The sequence below is a fragment of the Hyla sarda genome, chromosome 10 (assembly GCF_029499605.1).
Source record: "Hyla sarda isolate aHylSar1 chromosome 10, aHylSar1.hap1, whole genome shotgun sequence".
NCBI lineage: Eukaryota > Metazoa > Chordata > Amphibia > Anura > Hylidae > Hyla > Hyla sarda.
This window is the reverse complement of record NC_079198.1, coordinates 28409946-28430428: the sequence shown is the minus strand read 5'-3', so window position 1 is coordinate 28430428 and position 20483 is coordinate 28409946. Positions and strand designations below refer to the sequence as shown.

The window sequence follows — 20483 nt, the reverse complement described above, 5'->3', positions numbered from 1 at the left end:
GTTTGCAGTGCCCTCTAGTGGAGAAATTGAAAATAACCAGTTACTTTCCAGCAGTATGGGAAGTTTTGTGTTCTTTGATTTTATTTTGTTTGCTTTTAATGTTTCTAAATAAATATTTATTCTTAAATATTATGGAGTTCATATTGTCTTCACACCTGTCCAGATTGATAAACATCTTTATCATGAAAATTATCAGACACCAATAGTGATGAGCGGCATATGCCATATTCGAATTCGCGATATTTCGCGAATATGAGGACGAATATTCGTCCCATATTCGTTAAATTTGAATATTCGTTATATTCGTGACGTTTTTTGAATTGCAAAATTTCGCTATTGCGAATGCGAAATTAATAGCAAAATTTCTCTCGTCTGCGCATGCGCGCTATAACATCATGCGAGGGACGTTGCTAGGGACGTTGCTAAGCTCTGACAACTGTGCTTGCAGAACTCTCATTGGCTCTCAGGCATAAGTAGGGCGGAATTTCCACGAATATTCGCATACATAAACCTTTCGCCTCACAGTCTCATCCCTGGGTCTTTAATGATACAAGCGTTGCATTTATCAGTCAAAGGAGATCCCTACAATGTGCTCAGTTTTTAAAACAGTTTGGAAAAAAGCCGAATATTCGTATTAGCGAATTTTAATCGCAAAATTCGTAATATTCGAGAATTCGCGAATATGCGATATTCGCAACGAATATTCGAATTGCGAATGATCGTGAGCAACACTAGAGACCAATAGCCTTTTGGAGGATTTTTAGAAATTTAATTTATGGTGAATGCGGAGGACTGTTTCGGATTGAGTGAACTATGATGCTGACCAGCATTTTTTTATTATTTTTTTTTTTATAAAATTGTTGACAAAGGCTGTTGTAGGCTTGCAACAGCTGGAAGCACCCTGTTAGGGAAAAACTGGCATAAACGATCTGTTCACATTTTAAATTTTATCATGCATTTTGTAACAAAAGGCATGCAAAAACACAAGATGTGAACAGAGCCTGACTTACTACTCCTGTTCCAGTCTGTTAGCTTTCTGTCTGGCTTCGCCTCTAGTGATGTTGTCACTAGAGGCAGTGCTACACAGGACCAGGCCGATGATTTAAAGATTCATGTGCCCCATGAAATCCTGCATCTGCTCTTCCCTTCAGCTCTCCAAAAATCTCCGAAAGATAGGCGAGAGCTCTTCAGTGTGTGATTGTCCCTGATTGGCTAAGGCCACACACACTTCCCTCTGCTCTTAGCAGTGCTGGCAGCTCCTGCCCTCAGCCCTGAACATAGAGGGGAAAGAAAGGATAAATCTTTACTGTCTTGTAGCGCTTCCCTTCAACTCCTCGCAGCAGCTAATGGAACATGGATATACAGCTCTCAGCTGTGTATCTAAGCATAATATGTGGGACACTGCCTATTATGTGTGATAGTGTAGAACAGTGTATCTAAGTACAGTATATAATGTGGTGCATTATGTCCCAGGCATCAAGGGTATACCTATATGCCCGATATCCTTATCAGGTAAAAAATTTGGCCATGTTTTGTCTATGGACAAAAATCTGTGCATAAAATAAAATATGTCAGTACATTTTATGACGTGTGAACTTGAAAATTCAAAATATAAATACCCAGATGTTTGGGTTTAACAAAAACGGCAAAAAAAAAAAAAATAATACCTACAGTATGCTCAACCCATCCAGTCGCTGTGTTGGAGTCACTGTATTGTCCTGTATTGTTTTACGGATTTAAAGGGGTTATGCAAGAATAAAAAAACAGAGATAATTCCTTTAAAAGACCGCTCCCTGTCTGTCTCCAGGTTAGGTGTTGTTCTGCAGCTCAGTTCCATTGAAGTAAATGGAGCCAAGTTGAAATACCACATCCAAAGTGGAGAAAGACAGGGAGCTGTCTTTGAAAGAAAATTGGTCTGTTTTTTGATTCCTCAATAACCCCTTTTATAATAAAGATTAAAGGTCATGTGCCTAATTGTTATTGGGATTATATTCCATGCACCCGGTAAAATGGGATGATGTGACTACAATGTCATCCATTTACCAATCCCTCATGATACAAGTGTGGGGTGCTAAACGGTTGTCATCGCAGTCGGGGTCACAATGAAGGCCTCCTGGTGTGCCATGTGTGTAGTCCTAGTATACACAAGAAAATGTAATATGTAAGAAGAGGATCAAAAAGTCTTATCTTATCTACCCTAAAATATTATAGTATCGATAAAAAATACCGTTCAGTCCTTTATTAGTGTCTACATCACAAAGTGCACTGAAAAGTGTTAAGCCTATCAGGCTGTATTTGTGTGCGGAGCGTGGATATCTTCCGCTCGCCGTTGGCACGCGCACACACGCTGCGGTCTACGCTGAGAGCATGCAGGGACAGGGGAGGAGAGGCTGCGGTAAGCTGTGGAGTGGCGGATACACCAAGGGGCTGGTTGACTCGGGCGTAGGGGAGGAAGCTGGCATCAGCCTCACACTCGTTCTCGGCCTGACCCTGTGTAATGGTCGGCAATAGACTGACCAGCCCCGGCCACAGCGGCCCTCATCACTACACTACTCTGGCGGCCTCTAGTGGTCACTGTAGTTACTGCTTCAGTGATGGGGATCCCCACACTTACACTCTGTGCGCACAAATTTGACAAGTTTCTGACTTATTAATACGGTTCAAGTTAAAGCGTTATGGTCACAGTAGTCTTACCTAGTGCATACGCTAGTTATAGGGCACATGGGCTTGATAGTTGCGCATTGTTCATACGGTTGGTAGTTAGTTACAATACATACGGTCATGGTATTTGTTCACAGGGCATATGGTCGTATTCGTGCATTTGGTACGTATGGTTATAACGTTTACTAGTGCGTAGGTTTTAGCATCTGCTGCACTTTTGTTCATGGCAGTGATATCATAAGTAGCTAGCCCCGCAGCCCCCTTGGATGCTATTAGTGCCAGTAGCCTTTAATTCTGGTAGTGCCGGATCCGTGTTCTTCTTAATTTGAGATATCATAAGTATGTTTGTTTCAGGTTAGCATACCATGTTCATGTTGACAGTATGTTTAGCACTCGTACACGGCATTCCCGTAATTGGCATTGTTCCGCATTAGGATTCATGGGTATTGTATTATTGGTACAGCAACGTTTGTTGTTATAGCTTGTAGTTACATAGCTTTTCGTTGTGACTTAGGTGTTTGTCATAGTTTTCATCCTGTGGTCACATCAAATGATGTTGCGCTTACGTTCCTGGTAGTCATATCTTGTACGTTTTGAGCAAAAAAAAAAACAAAAAACATAGTCTAGTGAACGGTTGTGGTGTTATGAGGTGTACATGTTCAATGGCATCTATAATGTTCTGTACAGTCCTAGTGTTCAACTTGGGTACGGTGATAACGATACACATATGGTCGTAGCATGTAAATTGTTATACAGTGTATACACTCATAGGGGGAGATTTATCAAAACCCGTGCAGAGGAAGAGTGGTGCAGTTGCCCATAGCAACCAATCAGATTGCTTCTTTCATTTTCCACAGGCCTCTAAAGAGGCCTGTGGAAAATGAAAGAAGCGATCTGATTGGTTGCTATGGGCAACTGCACCACTCTTCCTCTGCACAGGTTTTGATAAATCTCCCTCATAGTGTTTATAGTGTCTATACGTGTATAGTGAGTATACGGTCATAGCGTCTATACAGTACATACGTTTGGACCGTTTCTATTGTGTACAGTTTGTTGTTTATAATGTATGGCATTTTACTTTGTATACGGTCACCATACAGTATGCACTATATTACACATGCATTTATAGTCATGCTATCGGTATGCTTACATATACCAGCACAGACAGGTGTTCTGCAGTACATGACTTCATGGTCACTTCCAGCTAGTATACTATTAGTACACGTGGCACATGGTAGCGTATCTGGCATGTGTCAGTTCTGGTGTAACGGACATGCCACCATAGCAGGTATACATTATCAGGTATAGGGAGTTTAACGTACATTACACAAACTGTATGTAATTGTAGTGTCATTATGATGATAAAAAAAAAAAACACTTGTAGAAGTTATACAATACAGACGCTAGTTCTATTTACTTTGCATCCGCTCGTGGTTTGCTGTACATACGCTCGTAGCTTTATATGCTCATAGCTTTCATACTGTACATACGCTAGTAGTTATACTGTACTGGCATCGGTACTATTCATACTGTTACATACACTAGTGGTTTTTGTACTGTACATACGCTTGTACCATATATTCTGTACATAAGCTAGTAGTTATACTGTACATATGCTCGTAGCTTCTTATGGTTCATACGCTCGAAGCTTACTGTTCATTTGTTCATTACTTTCATACAGTAGATGCGCATGTAGCTTTATTGTACATTAGCTCATAGCTTGCATGCTGTACATTCGCTCGTAGCTTTATTGTTCATTCGCCCGTAGCTTTCATACCGTGCATACGCACGTAGCTTTATTGTACATTCGCTTGTAGCTTTCATACTGTACACATGCTCGTAGCTTTTATGCTGCACATACGCTAATAGTTATACTGTTCTTACGCTTGTACCATTTATACTGTACATACACTTATAGCTCGTAGCTTTCACTGTACATTCGCTTGTAGTATTGTATGTATGTTATACATGGCATTCCTGTAAGTAACAATTCACTGTACATATTTTGTACTGCACATTTGCCTTTAGCATTTATATGGTACATACATGGCATTCTTATCCTTCATACTGCATATTCTCATAGCACTTATACTGTATATGCATTAATTCTTAGCGTTTATATGATGCACACGGTTGTAGTTTACTTAATTCATCATAGATTTACTTTGCACATATGTATGTAGCTTCACAACTTGTTACGTCTATTGCGTTCATTCATACCTAGCATACGCTTCATAGTGCTTACATGTTCATAGCATGCATTTTATTTCAGACAGCCATACCATCATATCGTGTATGATCGCGGCTTTTATTCTGTGTGTAGGTTCGCATACATATAGACAGCATATACGGCCATAGCATCTATTCCTGGCATATGTTCATAGGATTATACTGGGCATATGTTTCATAGCTTACATTCTGTGTGTACATTCATCGTAGTTATTTCATGTTTTTACCATTCTTATTTTACAACGTATTTCATGTACATGTTCATAGCAGCTTATTGGGTTTTAGGTCATAGCATGGCACTATGCTCATGTTTACAGTGCTTATATCATGTGCACAGTCATAGTATTTTGTCATATGCATGGTTAGGATTTAGGTTAGGTTTACAGTTACGGCTCAATGTCATGCAGGTGGTCATAGCGTCACACCCATGTATTCTTCAATAGAAGTTATCATGTATAGGTTCTCAGCAGTTTCTATATGAATTCATTCATGTCATTTACAGATTCATGATCATAGCATTTACATTGTGTATACATTCATAGCAGTTATCGTTATGTTCATAGCATTGATATTCTGTATTTGTTCTTAGCATTCACAGTGTGCATATGCTCATAGCGACTATAATGCGTATATGTTTTTAGCGTGGTATTGTGCATATTTTTCATAGCTATTTGTTAGCACACGTTTATAGCGTTTTGATGGCGCATCTCTTATAGCGTGTATACGGTGCATAGCTGTTAGCGTGTATGACTCATAGAATTTGGTGTCTATAGGGTTGTTATTGTGTATATGGTACATTGCATTTGTAGTGTCTGTTCGGTTCATAGCTTTGATAGTGACTATACGGTTTGTAGCATTTAGCGTGTATATGGTTTATAGGCAAAGTAGAAGAAGGCGTCCAGCACTCGGCATGCGGTAAAATGACTGCATTATTCTTTGTTAATAGGACACAAACACTGCGGCATGGACAATAGTGACGCGTTTCAGCAGAACGTGTCCGCATTGTCATAAAAGTCAAACATATGACTAAGGCGGACACATTCCGCTGAAACGCGTCACTATTGTCCATGCCGCAGTGTTTGTGTCCTATTGACAAAGAATAAAGCAGTTGTTTTACCGCATGCCGAGTGCTGGACACCGCCTTCTCCTTTGCCTATCTCTTACGTGTTGGTCTACACGTGTCCGAGACATGGCGGTTTAGGGGGTGAGCTGGACTTGCTCTCTCATCTCTATATGGTTTATAGTATTGTAATGTGGACAAGGTTCATAGGGTACACGTCTGCAGGGAAATACACTGCATAGTTGTTGATATTGACACGTCTTCAGAGCAACAATCTAATGACACATAGGCGGTTGTTTACCCTTCATACCTGCCACACCTGCAGGGGGATACACTGCATACTTGTTGTTACTGACACATCTTAAGAGCAAGAACATCACAACACATAGCCCACTACACTGAAATACTGGCCATTCCTTCCTGCAGCTGATATGCCACACATAAGTTACTATATTATTTGTATCACATTTTAGTCACTAAGTCAGTATTACGGTCATAGGTTAGCATCTGTATCTTGATATCTTAAAGTCAGCCTGTACTTTTTAAACTTTTTGTCCAAGGGCATGCACTAAGTTATTGTTGCAGACACGTCTACAGCACGATAACATCATGACACATAAGCGGTTGTTTCCCATCATACCTGCCATGTCTGCAGGGGGTTGCTCTGCGTAGTTGTTGTTACTGACACGTCTTAAGAGCAACAACATCACGACACATAGGGGTTGTATATCCTCCATACCTGCCACATCTGCAGGAGGATACACTGCATAGTTGTTGTTACTGACATGTCTTCAGAGCAACGACATCACGACACATAGGTGGTTGTATACCCTTCATACCTGCCACGTCTGCAGGGGGATACACTGCATAGTTGTTTGTTACTGACACATTTTCAGAGCATCAACATTATGACACATAGGCGGTTGTATACCCTTCATACCTGCCATGTCTGCAGAGGGATGCTATGCGTAGTAGTTGTTACTGAGATGTCTTCCGAGCAACAACATCACGGCACATAGGTGGTTGTATACCTGTTATACCTGCCACATCTGCAGAGGGATGCACTGCAAAGGTTGTTGTTACTGGCACGTCTTCAGTGCAACAACATCATGACACATAGGTGGTTGTATACCTTTCATACATGCCACGTCTGTAGGCACAAGGGTTACCCAAAGACCTGTCATGTCTGCAGGCTCAATGGTTACCCAAAGACCTGTCACAGGCAGGATGGTTACGAAAAGAGCTGTCACGTCTACACGTTAAAACATTAGCAGGTTCAGCTATATATGTATCCAAATAATAAGCGGGGGGTGCTGCTGCGTGTACCAACTAGTAATCAAAGCACAAAGAACAAAACAGTACACCATAAAGCACACACCCGAATAAATGTACAACAAAATCTTTATTAGAAAATACACAATATTCTTACAATATGTCTAATCAGACAACAAACAAACCTCCATAAAAACATTTAAAAAGGCATAAACATGCCCTCCCACAACAGGGGGAGCCCCTTGGACTCCTCCCAGGACACCTGTATCTATAGTAAAGTTCTAACACCACCTCTTAATATATATCCAAATAACACAAATATATCTATACAGTCTGCATGTATTATCACAAAAACTCTCTGTCAAGTAAAAATATATAGTATACAACCTGATCCACAGATATGACAGACAGGAAACTGGGAAATACAAGAACCAGAGGTAGTGCAGTAAAAAAAATCCCTGAACAGGTGTCCTCCTGAACCCCACGCGTTCCGTCACCTACAGGTGATTTCCTCAGGGGTGCCATAACACCCCTGTGGAAGTCTTTTTTTCTAGTTTTTGAAGCAAAGACTCCTAGCATATCCTAAAATTGTTCAGGTCATACCAGGGACTGCAGATTTATACATTACACACTTCAGTAGAATGTTTTATAGACTTGCATTTAGGGGGCAGGATGTGACATCATGAGGGGCGGGACTATGATGTCACAAGCTCCCGGCGCTGGCTCCAGCGCTCGGAACTGTTTGCTCCAAACACTGAGCAGTGGAGTACCCCTTTTAGTGGTACTGCAGCCAAAATTAACTCATCTCCAGGATAGGGGACCCAGCTCGGAGTGAGGTAGACGGAATGCACTCCATTGATTTCTATGGGAGCGCCGAAGAGTCCAGCACTCGGGCATCATCATCAGCGCCATAGAAATTAATGGAGCGCGTGCCCTCTAGCAGTAAATGACACGCGCTCCTCACTGAGCAAGACGGGGTCACCTCCCAGAGATCACGGGGGTCCAACTTATCCCCTATCCTATGGACAGGGTATGTTAATTTTGGCTGCAGTGCCCCTTTAATATTAGGCAATAATAATATTCTGCAACAGGCAGGGCCCTAGATGACCAGGGATTCTGACCAGGAAAGGTGTCAGCATCCTGTGAACCCTGGGAAATTACTCACTCAGGTGCTTCGCTCAGTCCTTTTAACTGTAAGCTCGTTCTAATGATGCACTTACAGATAAATGTGGTGCTTAGTTTAATACAGCGAATAGTCATTGGCTCCTTGCTCTTCCTCTCAGTTCCAGCACATACAAGGTGACGCCACTGTGCACCAGCAGACAGGAATTGGAGATTGTAAAATGCTGGTACTAGATGAGAACACCTTCTCTAAATTGAATCAGACATGATGAAGCTAAACTAAAACTATCTTGAGAAGTATATTAACAAACCACACAGAGACATATTGACTCCTGCATTGACACAGCACACCTTTAATATTTCACATTTCACATCATATCCTCATATTATAAGCCAGATAGCATAATATTAGTGAACGGCCTCTCCCAGTGTAGCGGGCTCATTCTCATGTACTGGTTTTAGCTGCTTCCCTCCATACTATGCTTGTCAAACAGGTATTCACCCATGCCATTATTGGGGACCCCCAGGCGCTTCAGGTTGGTGATGTAGTCTCCTATCTTCTTAATGTGATCTACATGTTCTTTCAGGAACTCACATTCCAGTAACTGACAGAGCTGAAGATTAAAGCAAAGTGTAAGTTACAATCACTTATCAATAGAGTTCACTTCGCTTCATAGTCATTTAATGCTTCAGGGCGTACATGTATGCCCTAGTGCGTTACATCCCAGATGGGAAGGGTGTACATGTATGCCCAATGTCGTCTAGGGATTAACATCCTTAATTACTGGAGCCAAGGGTGCTATAAAAAGAAATACAAATAAGAATAAAATAATAAGAATAAATTTGGGTGCATTAGGATATCCAAACACAACATTTTGCTGTATTCAAGATAACTATGGCACATAACTATCTGTGTGTGTCATCTACCCACTGATCCTGAGCACAAGGAGGTCCTGTTCCCTGTGCTGAATGCACCACTGTTCTGGGACCACCTCCTACTCTGAAACAATCTGGTAGTTTAAATCTTCATGATATTAAGGTTCTGTTCACACTACTGTTATCTTCTTAGTGACACTTACATACTCAGTGTCAATGTCTCATTCAGAGCAAGATAAAGCTGAACACGATCAACTGTCTATTATGTGTGGTCGCCCAGTACGGGAGTTGTCCCCTGGCCCCCCCCCCCCCCTGCATCTCTTCTACTGTAATTGTATATTATCCCCTATGTTATGTATATTAGAATGTTGAATCTTTAAGAAAGGTTAACATGTGATCACCAGTTGTCATGTGAGTTGTCATGTGATTGTTACCCAGGAGGTATCAGTGACCAGGTGACTTAAGGGTGACCAATGGGACCCCACCAGAGTCTCCCCCATAAAAGCCCTGGGAGGAGTCTCTTCTCTCTCTTAGTTCCTGAGTCTTTGCTGAGCTGCAGTCGAGCCTAAGAGTGTGTCTGGAGTCATAGGAGCCTCAAATCAAGTCTGCAGCCACAAGCTACAAGTCTACAAGTAACTGTCACTGAACAAACACAATTGGCTAACAGGCAATTGCGTAAACTGGATCCTATCATAGTGCATTATAAAATCATACATAAAATACAAGGTACTATACAGATGAAAGTTACAGAAAGAGGTAGTGATACTAAATCCACAATGGTAAACAGTACAGACGGCAGGAATACAGTCCACAGATGTCAAATTGCAACATGCCCATAGATAGTAAAATTAAATAATGAAACATACATATAATGAGTGTACAGAGCTGGTATATATCCTCAAACGGGCTATGAGTAAAGTGCACGTAACAAATTATATAGCACCTAGCCCTGTTCAGAGGTGAATCAGCAGCATTATATAATAGAAAAGAGGAGAGCATGAAAAACAGCAAAAAGTAACAAATACCTGCCATACACCAGTAAGGGAGATCACTACCTGTACCCCAACGCGCGTTTCGCGTATGGGCTTCGTCAGGGGGCTTCGTCAGGGGGCGTATGGGCTTCGCCCCCTGACGAAGCCCATACGCGAAACGCGCGTTGGGGTACAGGTAGTGATCTCCCTTACTGGTGTATGGCAGGTATTTGTTACTTTTTGCTGTTTTTCATGCTCTCCTTTTTTCTATTATATAATGCTGCTGATTCACCTCTGAACAGGGCTAGGTGCTATATAATTTGTTACGTGCACTTTACTCATAGCCCGTTTGAGGATATATACCAGCTCTGTACACTCATTATATGTATGTTTCATTATTTAATTTTACTATCTATGGGCATGTTGCAATTTGACATCTGTGGACTGTATTCCTGCCGTCCGTACTGTTTACCATTGTGGATTCAGTATCACTACCTCTTTCTGTAGCTTTCATCTGTATAGTACCTTGTATTTTATGTATGATTTTATAATGCACTTGAATAAAGACTATTCACTATTTTTGTATTCAAATCAGTATACTGGTATCTTCTTTTGTTGGTGTAGTAAGTCTACAAGTAAGTCACAGCTTGGTCTGTCTCCAGTCAGGTCAAGTCAGTCACTGTCATCTATTGTCAAGTCAACGTGGCCTGCACTAAATTGTCCAAAACCACTGCAAGTCCCAGCAAGCCCTTAAGGTCTCTGTAGTCACTGGTCACCTCCATGGGCCTGGCTACACTGTATAGATTGTTCCATCTGCCATTCAGTAAAACTACCGTTGTCCGTAACTTGGCGTCTAAGTCATTATTGCCCTCATGTCTAGCCCAGGATCCAGCGGCATACTTTCGGGTGGTATTGAGGATAAACCACGCCCTGGCATCATGAATACATGGGGGTAATGCCATCTGCCCCTAGGGTAATTCCATCTGCCCTGCATCACACCCCATACCACCTATGCACTATTAACCTAATAGATGCCGGAAGAGTGACCGTTCGGCGCAGCAGACTGCGACTATACATTGGGCAACAGCTAAAAGAAAAATGTATGCCACATAGCAAAAACATTTTGTATAATGGCCAGTGGCCAACATATGCCACTGTACAACAATGGAAGAATTGGCTTCAAGGAAACCCGGCTCAGCGGCACTGATCGGCCACAACAGGTGTATGGATAAAAAAGTATTTATTGACCAAGATGCAGCGCGTTTCGCTGTGCATGCGCAGCTTCCTCAGGCATCAATCATCTGATCCCTGAGGAAGCTTTGCATGCGCAGCGAAACACGTTGCATCTTGGTCAATAAATCCTCTTTTATCCATACACCTGTTGTGGTCGATCTGCGTCGTTGAGCCAGGTTCCCTTGAAGCCAATTCTTCCACGATTACACACTATTATCATTGTTGTGTATGAGGCTACACAACCACCCAGGGAGGGCACTTAATTTATATATCCTTCTCACCATGGGATTCTAAACGTTACTACTCTATGGAGCGCTTGTCCTTTTACTTTTACTGTACAACAATGACTTATCATTGTGGCTATAAAAAGTTAGAAAACTCAAGATCAGAGATTCCTGGACTTTACAGAGAAGAGAGAAAAGGGGAGAAGGCGCTCACATGTGACTCCAAGTAAACCCGCAGGGGAGAGGGGAAGAGGAAGACAGCCGCTAACCAAACGACAATGTAAAGCGTATGTTAAATATGTTTTGTCTGTAGCCGTCCTGTAGAGAAATACGTGAAACAGGGAGGACTTCGGAGTTATACAGAATCACCCAGCGCTGATCGGAACAAGAATAGCAGGACAACTGAGCCGTCAGGTGAGTAACTTTATTGGTCCGTCATGCAACGCGTTTCACTGCGCATGCGCAGCGAAACGTGTTGCATGCTGGTCCAATAAAGTTACTCACCTGACGGCTCCATTGTCCTGCACTTCTTGTTCCGATCAGCACCGGTTGATCCTGTATAACTCCGAAGTCCTCCCTGTTTCATGTGTATTATGTTGCCACTGACACAATACACATGTATACACATGTATATGTCCTACACAAAACAGCATCCATTGGGGTCCTGCTCTTAAAGGGGTACTACGGTGGAAAACCTTTTTTTCTTTTTATCAACTGGTGCCAGAAAGTTAAACAGATTTGTAAATTACTTCTATTAAAAAAATCTTTATCCTTCCGGTACTTATTAGCTGCTATATACTAGAGAAAGTTCTTTTGTTTTTGGATTTCTTTTTTTTTTTTCTGTCCACGGTGCTCTCTGCTGACACCTCTTTCCGTAACAGGAATTGTCCAGAACAGGAGCAAATCCCCTTAGCAAACCTATGCTGCTCTGGACAGTTCCTGATACAGACAGAGGTGTCGGCAGAGAGCACTGTGGACAGAAAAAAAAGAAATCCAAAAACAAAAGAACTTCCTCTGTAATATACAGCCGCTAATAAGTACTGGAAGGATAAAGATTTTTTAATAGAAGTCATTTACAATTCTGTTTAACTTTCTGGCACCAGTTGATAAAATTTTAAAAAATGTTTTCCGCTGCAGTACCCCTTTAAAGAGGGCAGAAAAAAGGAGTCTCCATCATTTTTGGGCCCTTTTATATCCTGTTTTAATGGTAAAGTTCCCCAACAAAAACAAACAAACTGGACCTTTCAACAAGATGCAGTGTTACCCTAGCTTTAGTGTGTTTACTTACATAGGGGTCTTTTCTATCCGTAGCCACATTATGCAGATCCAGAAGAGCCTGGTTAACAGTCTTCTCCAAGGACAGAGCTGCTTGCATGGCCTCCAAGGGGCTTCCCCATTCATCTCGGTCAGGTCTCTGAACAAGAACACAGCAAAATAGCATAAGTTATATAAAAGCTCAAAAGAGGGAAGCAATGAGTTCAAGGAATTCCCAAACCTCCAATAAAAATCATTTCTATTGTAATAATAATATTAATATATTATATACAATAGTTTTGTGTCATGTATTTTTTTTACTGTAGGATGCATAATATAATATTTTCCATAAAGATGCATACACATTATATTCAAAGGATTACACAGATCTAGGCTTCTTCCATCAAGTATCATTAAAGGGGTACTCTGGAGGTAAAAAAAATATATAAAAATTTTTTCAGAAAGTTTTACAGATTTGTAAATGACTTCTGTTTAAAAATCTTAATCCTTCCAGTACTTATCAGCTGCTCTATGCTCCAGAGGAAGTTGTGTAATTCTTTCCAGTCTGACCACAGTGCTCTCTACTGACACCTCTATCCATGCCAGGAACTGTCAAGAGCAGAATCAAATACCCATAGCAAACCTCTCTTGCACTGGGACAGTTCCTGCGGTTCCAGAGGTGGCAGCAGAGAGCACTGTGGTCATCAGACTGGAAAGAACTACACAACTTACTTCCTCTGGAGCATACAGCAGCTGATAAGTAATCTACAAATCTTTCTAACTTTCTGGCACAAGTTGATTTGAAAAAAAAGAAAAAAAGAAAAAAAGGACCTCTGGAGTACCCCTTTAAAATCTATTATACCACGTTCGGCCTCCAGGTGGCAATACTATATTTTTAATGGTTAAGCAATCATCAGTGTGAACAGGTGAAAAACTTGCCAAACAGCATGTGCACACAGTCAATAATTGTGCTGAAAAATCCACATTAACATCATTGGGGAAGCTGGCACTTGGGTCTTAGTGCTGATTTTGATGTGATGTGTAAATCGGTTGGGGTCTCAATCCTGGGACCCCTCCGATCATTAGTTATAGCCTAGTGAAGTGTGCGGCAGCGTGTATCACTCCCTGTCTCAGCGCTAATGTTTTATAGACCCTAATGGAGCTCATGTCCTGTAATCAATTGGAATGAACGCTGAGCCGGGCTATAACTTATGATGGGAGGGGTCCCAGGGCTTGTTTGTCAAAAATGTATTTAAATAACTATCGCTTCAAGCCTTCATTGATTCCAATGGGAGCTGAGAGCAAACAGATCTACTAAAGAAATCCATTGGAGATAATAATAAAAAAAAAAAGGGGCCAAAGTGCCCTATAAAGCCATACATTAAAGCAGTGTTTCCTAACCAGTATGCCTCCAGCTGTCGCAGAACTACAACTCCCACCATGTCCGGGCATGCTGGGATTTGTAGTGTGCTGGAGGCACACAGGTTGGGAAACACTGCATTAAAGGATGCCTTTTTTCCTTTAATGTATGGGTGTAATGTAAAGTAGTAAAAAAAAACATACATGCGGCAAAAAGCCATAACTGGATCAATGGACTCTGTATGTGAACTGCTTCTCACTGTGCAGACAACAGTTCTGTATACATAGTACCCAACATTTGCTGTGTGCGCGACTTCTCATAGTCACTATTTGTCAGCTCTAGTCGTGCCTAGATATTATACACTGCTCAAAAAAATAAAGGGAACCATAAGATAACACATCCTAGATCTGAATGAATGAACTAATCGTATGAAATACTTTCGTCTTTACATAGTTGAATGTGCTGACAACAAAATCACACAAAAATTATAAATGGAAATCAAATGTATTAACCCATGAAGGTCTGGATATGGAGTTACACTCAAAATCAAAGTGGAAAACCACACTACAGGCTGATCCAACTTTATGTAATGTCCTTAAAACAAGTCACAATGACGCTCAGTAGTGTGTGTGGCCTCCACGTGCCCGTATGACCTCCCTACAAAGCCTGGGCATGCTCCTGATGAGGTGGACAGTCTGTGGTGCAACGTGGTGTTGATGGATATAGCGAGACATGATGTCCCAGATGTGCTAAATCGGATTCAGGTCTGGGGAACGGGCCGGCCAGTCCATAGCATCAATGCCTTCCTCTTGCAGGAACTGCTGACACACTCCAGCCACATGAGGTCTAGCATTGTCTTGCATTAGGAGGAACCCAGGGCTAACCGCACCAGCATATGGTCTCACAAGGGGTCTGAGGATCTCATCTCGGTACCTAATGGCAGTCAGGCTACCTCTGACAAGCACATGGAGGGGTGTGCGGCCCCCCAAAGAAATGCCACCCACACCATTGCTGACCCACTGCCAAAATGGTCATGCTGGAGGAGGTTGCAGGCAGCAGAACATTTTCCACGGCGTCTCCAGACTCTGTCACGTCTGTCACATGTGCTCAGTGTGCTGCTTTCATCTGTGAAGAGTACAGGGGGTGCCAGTGGCAAATTGCCAATCTTGGTGTTCTCTGGCAAATGCCAAACATCCCACACAGTGTTGGGCTGTAAGCACAACCCCCACCTGTAGATGTTGGGCCTTTATACCACCCTCATGGAGTCTGTTTCTGACCATTTCAGTGGACACATGCACATTTGTGACCTGCTGGAGGTCATTTTGCAGGGCTCTGGCAGTGCTCCTCCTGTTCCTCCTTGCACAATGGCGGAGGTAGCGGTCCTGCTGCTGGGTTGTTGCCCTCCTACGGCCTCCTCCATGTCTCCTGATGTACTGGCCTTTCTCCTAGTAGTGCCTCCATGCTCTGGACACTACACTACAGACACAGCAAACCTTTTTGCCACAGCTCACATTGATGTGCCATCCTGAATGAGCTGCACTACCTCAGCCACTTGTGTGGATTGTTTACTCCGTCATGCTACCACTAGAGTGAAAGCACCGCCAGCATTTAAAAGTGACCAAAACATCAGCCAGGAAGCATAGGAACTGAGACGTGGTCTGTGGTCATCACCTGCAGAACCACTCCTTGCTAATTGCCTATAATTTCCACCTGTTGTCTGTTCCATTTGCACAACAGAATGTAAAATTGATTGTCAATCAGTGTTCTTCCTGAGTGGACAGTGTGATTTCACAGAAGTGTCATTGACTTGGAGTTACATTGTGTTGTTTAGGTGTTCCCTTTATTTTTTTGGAGCAGTGTATTTCCTTCCATCTCACCTTGATGTCCTGTAGAACGAGACGTCCACCACGTTTGTTCTGACATTTCATGAATTTCTCAGCATGTTCCCTCTCCACGTGGCTCTGCTCCTTGAAGTACTCAGCCACATGGTGAAGAGCGACGTCATCACGATCAAAATAAAAGCTCTTTAAAAAAAAAAATATAAAAGAAAGTGAAATACAATAGCAACCCAATACACATCTGGGGGTCAAATAGGTGGACCACAAAAAAATTACATCAGGAAGACAAAACCTGCTGGTTGTCTGCTTAAGATGATGACAAATTATGAATAATCATAATTTTTGCCCACATATTTCGATAAAACCTAGAGCCTAAGCAGAGTTACCCCCCTACTATGGGAGCTTTTCAGGACTTTAAAACTGAGACTAGGACATTGCTGTTTAATCGATGAGTTTCAACTTCTGGGACCACCGTTGATCAGCACAATGAAGGGCCCACAGTGTAGGTTCCTGTCATGTGGTACTGCAACTCGACTATACCTAGCACCAGCGGAACATGCTAATTTGCTGAATGTTTTCCAGGACGGACATTACTCAAATTTTCGACCATGTGAACATACCCTTAAAGGAGGTATTCCAGGAAAAAAACTTTTTTTTATGTAACAACTGCTCCAGAAAGTTAGACAGATTTGTAAATTATTTCTATTAAAAAATCTTAATATTTCCAATAATTATCAGTTGCTGAAGTTGAGTTGTTCTTTTCTGTCTGACAACAGTGCTCTCTGCTGACATCTCTGCCTGTCTCAGGAACTGTACAGAGTAGGAGAGGTTTGCTATGAGGATTTGCTTCTACTCTGGACAGTTCCCAAGACAGGTAGAGTGTCATCAGAGAGCACTTAGATAGAAAAGAACAACTCAACTTCACCAGCTCATAAGTACTGAAAGGGTTAATATTTTTTTTTATAGAAGTAATTTACAAATCTGTTTAACTTTCTGGAGCCAGTTGATATATAAAAAAAGTTTTTTCCTGGAATACCCCTTTAAGGTCAGACACCCACAGAAAATTATTTTAAATGGGATGTGTCATCAGAAAACTATTGTTTAAAGCAAGTTTTATGTTAAGAATATGTTGTTAAGAATTATTGGTTTTGGTTTTATAAATTTTCCATTTTACTGTCTACATTTTTAAATAATCCTGAAATTATGCAGTTTCCATTCTGACCAGTAGGCCTAAAACTAAGCTGACACTTCCTGTTCTATACAGATCATTTCCCAGCAGTGTCTCCCTAAAGGGGTAGTCAAGGGAAGTGAACTATTTAGACACTTATCCCCTATCCACAGGATAGGGTAGATGTGTTTGATCTCAGGGGTCTGACTGCTGGGACCCCTGTAATCTCCTGTATGGGGGCCGGGCAACTTACATGTCTTCGAAGCAGGTAGGCCACCCCCTTCCTGGACTAACGCAAGTGACGACCCGCTCCACCAATCATCGGCCCCAGTGATGTTCCATCACAGCCAGTGATTAGCTAAGAGGGCTGTCACTTGGGTTTGTTCAGGAAGGTGAGGGCGTAGGACGCAGAGGACACATACGTAGCTAGGGCCCCGTACAGGAGCTGCAAGGGGGTATGACCACTGAGATAGGTTATAAGTTTCTAAGGTGGCACCACTTAATAGAAAGCAGAGGTACACACAGTAGCTATTACTCACAGATCAGCCTACCCCTTCCTGTAGAATGACCTCTGAAAAGGTCACAAAGCATGCCCAGACACCTATCCTATGTATACGAATGGGACAGCTTTAGTTTATTGTTGCCTATGTCCATGGGTCCTGCTATAAAGCATATCTCTAAATGCTCTTAAAAACAGCTCAGTCAAGATAGATGCCCTTATAATAATGTACAAAAAAAATATTAAAAAGAAATATTTGAGTATCTGTCTCTAATCAGTAAGAACAAATCTAAGTGATACTTTCCCTTTAAATATTATGACATGTCATAGTTACAAAGTCACATAGTTGCATAGTTAGTATGGTCGAAAAATGAGATACGTCCATCAAGTTCAACCAAGGAATTGAAGGGAAGCGATTTGGTTGGATGAAGGGGAAGGGATGTGATTATATCTCTGCATAAGCATTAATGTTATTTTGTTCTAGGAATGTATCTAACCCTGTTTTAAAGCTTTCAACAGTTTCTGCTGTGACTAGTTCCTGAGGTAGACTGGTCCATAAATTCACAGTTCTTCTGGTAAAGAAGGCGTGTCGCCCCTTTAGACTAAACCTTTTCTTCTCCAGACGGAGGGAGTGCCCCCTTGTCCTTTGAGGGGGTTTAACCTGGAACATTTTTTTCCCATATTTTTTGTATGGGCCATTTATATACTTATATACATTTATCATATCCCCCCTTAAACGTCTCTTCTCAAGACTAAACAAATGTAATTATTTGAATCTTTCCTCATAGCTAAGATGTTCCATGCCCCATATTAATTTAGTTGCGCGTCTCTGCACCCTTTCCAGTTCCACAACGTCCCTTTCATGAACTGGTGACAAAAACTGAACAGCATATTCCAGGTGAGGCCGTACCAATGCTCTATAAAGGGGGAGTATTATGTCCCTGTCCCTTGAGTCCATGCCTCTTGATACAGGACAATATCCTGCCGGCCTTAGATGTCAATTAATCTTAAAGTTTTACTGTCATTTAAAAAAAGATTTTACATGTCACAGGGTGGCAATGACAAGTGACTGTGGCCATTTAACATTAAAGTGTGATCAATAGGGTCTGACCTCTAGGACCCTCACTTATCCTTAAAAGGAAAAATCTCCATCACAGTAACACTATGAAGGTCCCAATGTGATTGCTAAATAGCAAACTAGAAATACATTTCTGAATAAGATGGGGCGTTTTGGTTGTATTGCAAATCAAAAAAATTGTGTCAGGAATACTGTGTCAGCAGCGCAAATAAATTAAAATGAATAAGGCAACACAATTTAAAGGAGTTTTCCAGCCATTAGTCACCCAATTAACCACTGGGACCCTGGACAATGCTAAGAATAAGGGGCACAAAAATCACACAGAACAAGGACCAATCACATGAAGACAACAACAGGTCCATTTATCTGCTTCTACACTGCTCTGTATGGAAGGTCATGTCATGTGACATTGCTCATTTTTTTCCATATCAATTGGTTTTGAAAAGTTAAGTCTAGATTTTTGCTGAAAAGTCAGATTCAAAATGTAGAACTTACCATGGACTGGTAGGTATAAGATGAGTAGAACTTGAGGTTGACCATGCGGTTAACTGCGGCCTCACAGTCATGGCTGTAGTTCTGGCGTACCTGAGAGGACATCATCTTGGTTGGTTATTGGTTTGTATGTCTTCAAGAACAAGCCTGATGTTCTGCAGATGGGGCCAAGAACGGTTCTGTTCAATCACCGTTGAGGCTAGAACGTTTTCTGAATGCAGTTTCCGAATACTATGAGGATTTTTATAGTCTGGTGAGACCAATAGACTGAAGTCACACCTTATACATTTCTGCTGAATCACATGGACACTTGAGCCCAAGCCGTACTAATGTTACAAATTACACTAACTTATTGGGTAGAATTACTGCAGAGTCATGTTATTCCAAACAACAGCATGTCAATTTGTATATATGGATCACGCCTGTGTAATTTGTATCCATAATTTTTTTTCCCTTGAGGTCAGGAATAATTTCTCACTTACATCATCTAGACTGTAGCTCTGTAGATAAGTCTTTTTTGAGCTGTTCCTTACCATAGGCAGCTGGGGGCAGTATAAGGGTTATTCTTATAAATGAAGTACAGCAATACTTATTACATATACAAGTAACAGATTACAACTTGCTCTACAAAAAAAATCTAAGTGAATATATAGACTGTTGAGACCCCATTACCTTACTAACCACATTAATTACCCCTCCCCTTACTTACATATAGTAAATAAAAGACATAACAACCATATAACTTTTTGTATGGGTGAAGGTCAGCCACAGCTTTATTTATAAATAACTATATATATATATATATATATATATATATATATATATATATAAAACAAGGCACCAATGGCTTCTTGTCACTCTGGGAGGTACTGTCACACCTGCCGGTGTACAGGTCTACCCCAGGATTACCCGCTTTTTCTTTTCCGCCACAGAGGAGACCAGTTAGCCCTACATTGGGCTCTGACCCCCACCCATGTGGTACAGGCCATGCTCAATAGCATCCTGTAAACCCATCAAAAAGATATCGAGCCCAATATCCGTAAAGTGCACACCATCCAACCTGAGCAAAGTACGCATGTCCCCTTCCAACTGCACATGTCTAACCACCACACCAGAACGGAGCCGCATGAATCGTGACATTTGTGC

The 20483-nt window shown here is 41.6% G+C and overlaps 1 protein-coding gene across 3 annotated transcripts in view; it reads right to left on the bottom strand.

The window, feature by feature from the left end:
- Positions 1-7389: 7389 nt before the first annotated feature.
- Positions 7390-20483, bottom strand: part of LOC130293314 (ferritin heavy chain B-like) — a 33757-nt gene continuing 20663 nt past the window's right edge. Inside the window, exons 2-5 of one of the 3 annotated variants that reach the window (XM_056541844.1) lie at positions 19341-19587; positions 16140-16286; positions 12937-13062; positions 7393-8958 (exon numbers count right to left, since the gene is read on the bottom strand). In XM_056541844.1, coding sequence (XP_056397819.1) covers positions 8803-8958; positions 12937-13062; positions 16140-16286; positions 19341-19445 — 534 coding nt within the window. In that variant the 5' untranslated portion in view covers positions 19446-19587 and the 3' untranslated portion in view covers positions 7393-8802. Of the gene's footprint in view, positions 8959-12936; positions 13063-16139; positions 16287-19340; positions 19665-20483 lie in introns of those variants that run through there. The other 2 variants (XM_056541843.1, XM_056541845.1) reach the window with 2 other exon arrangements.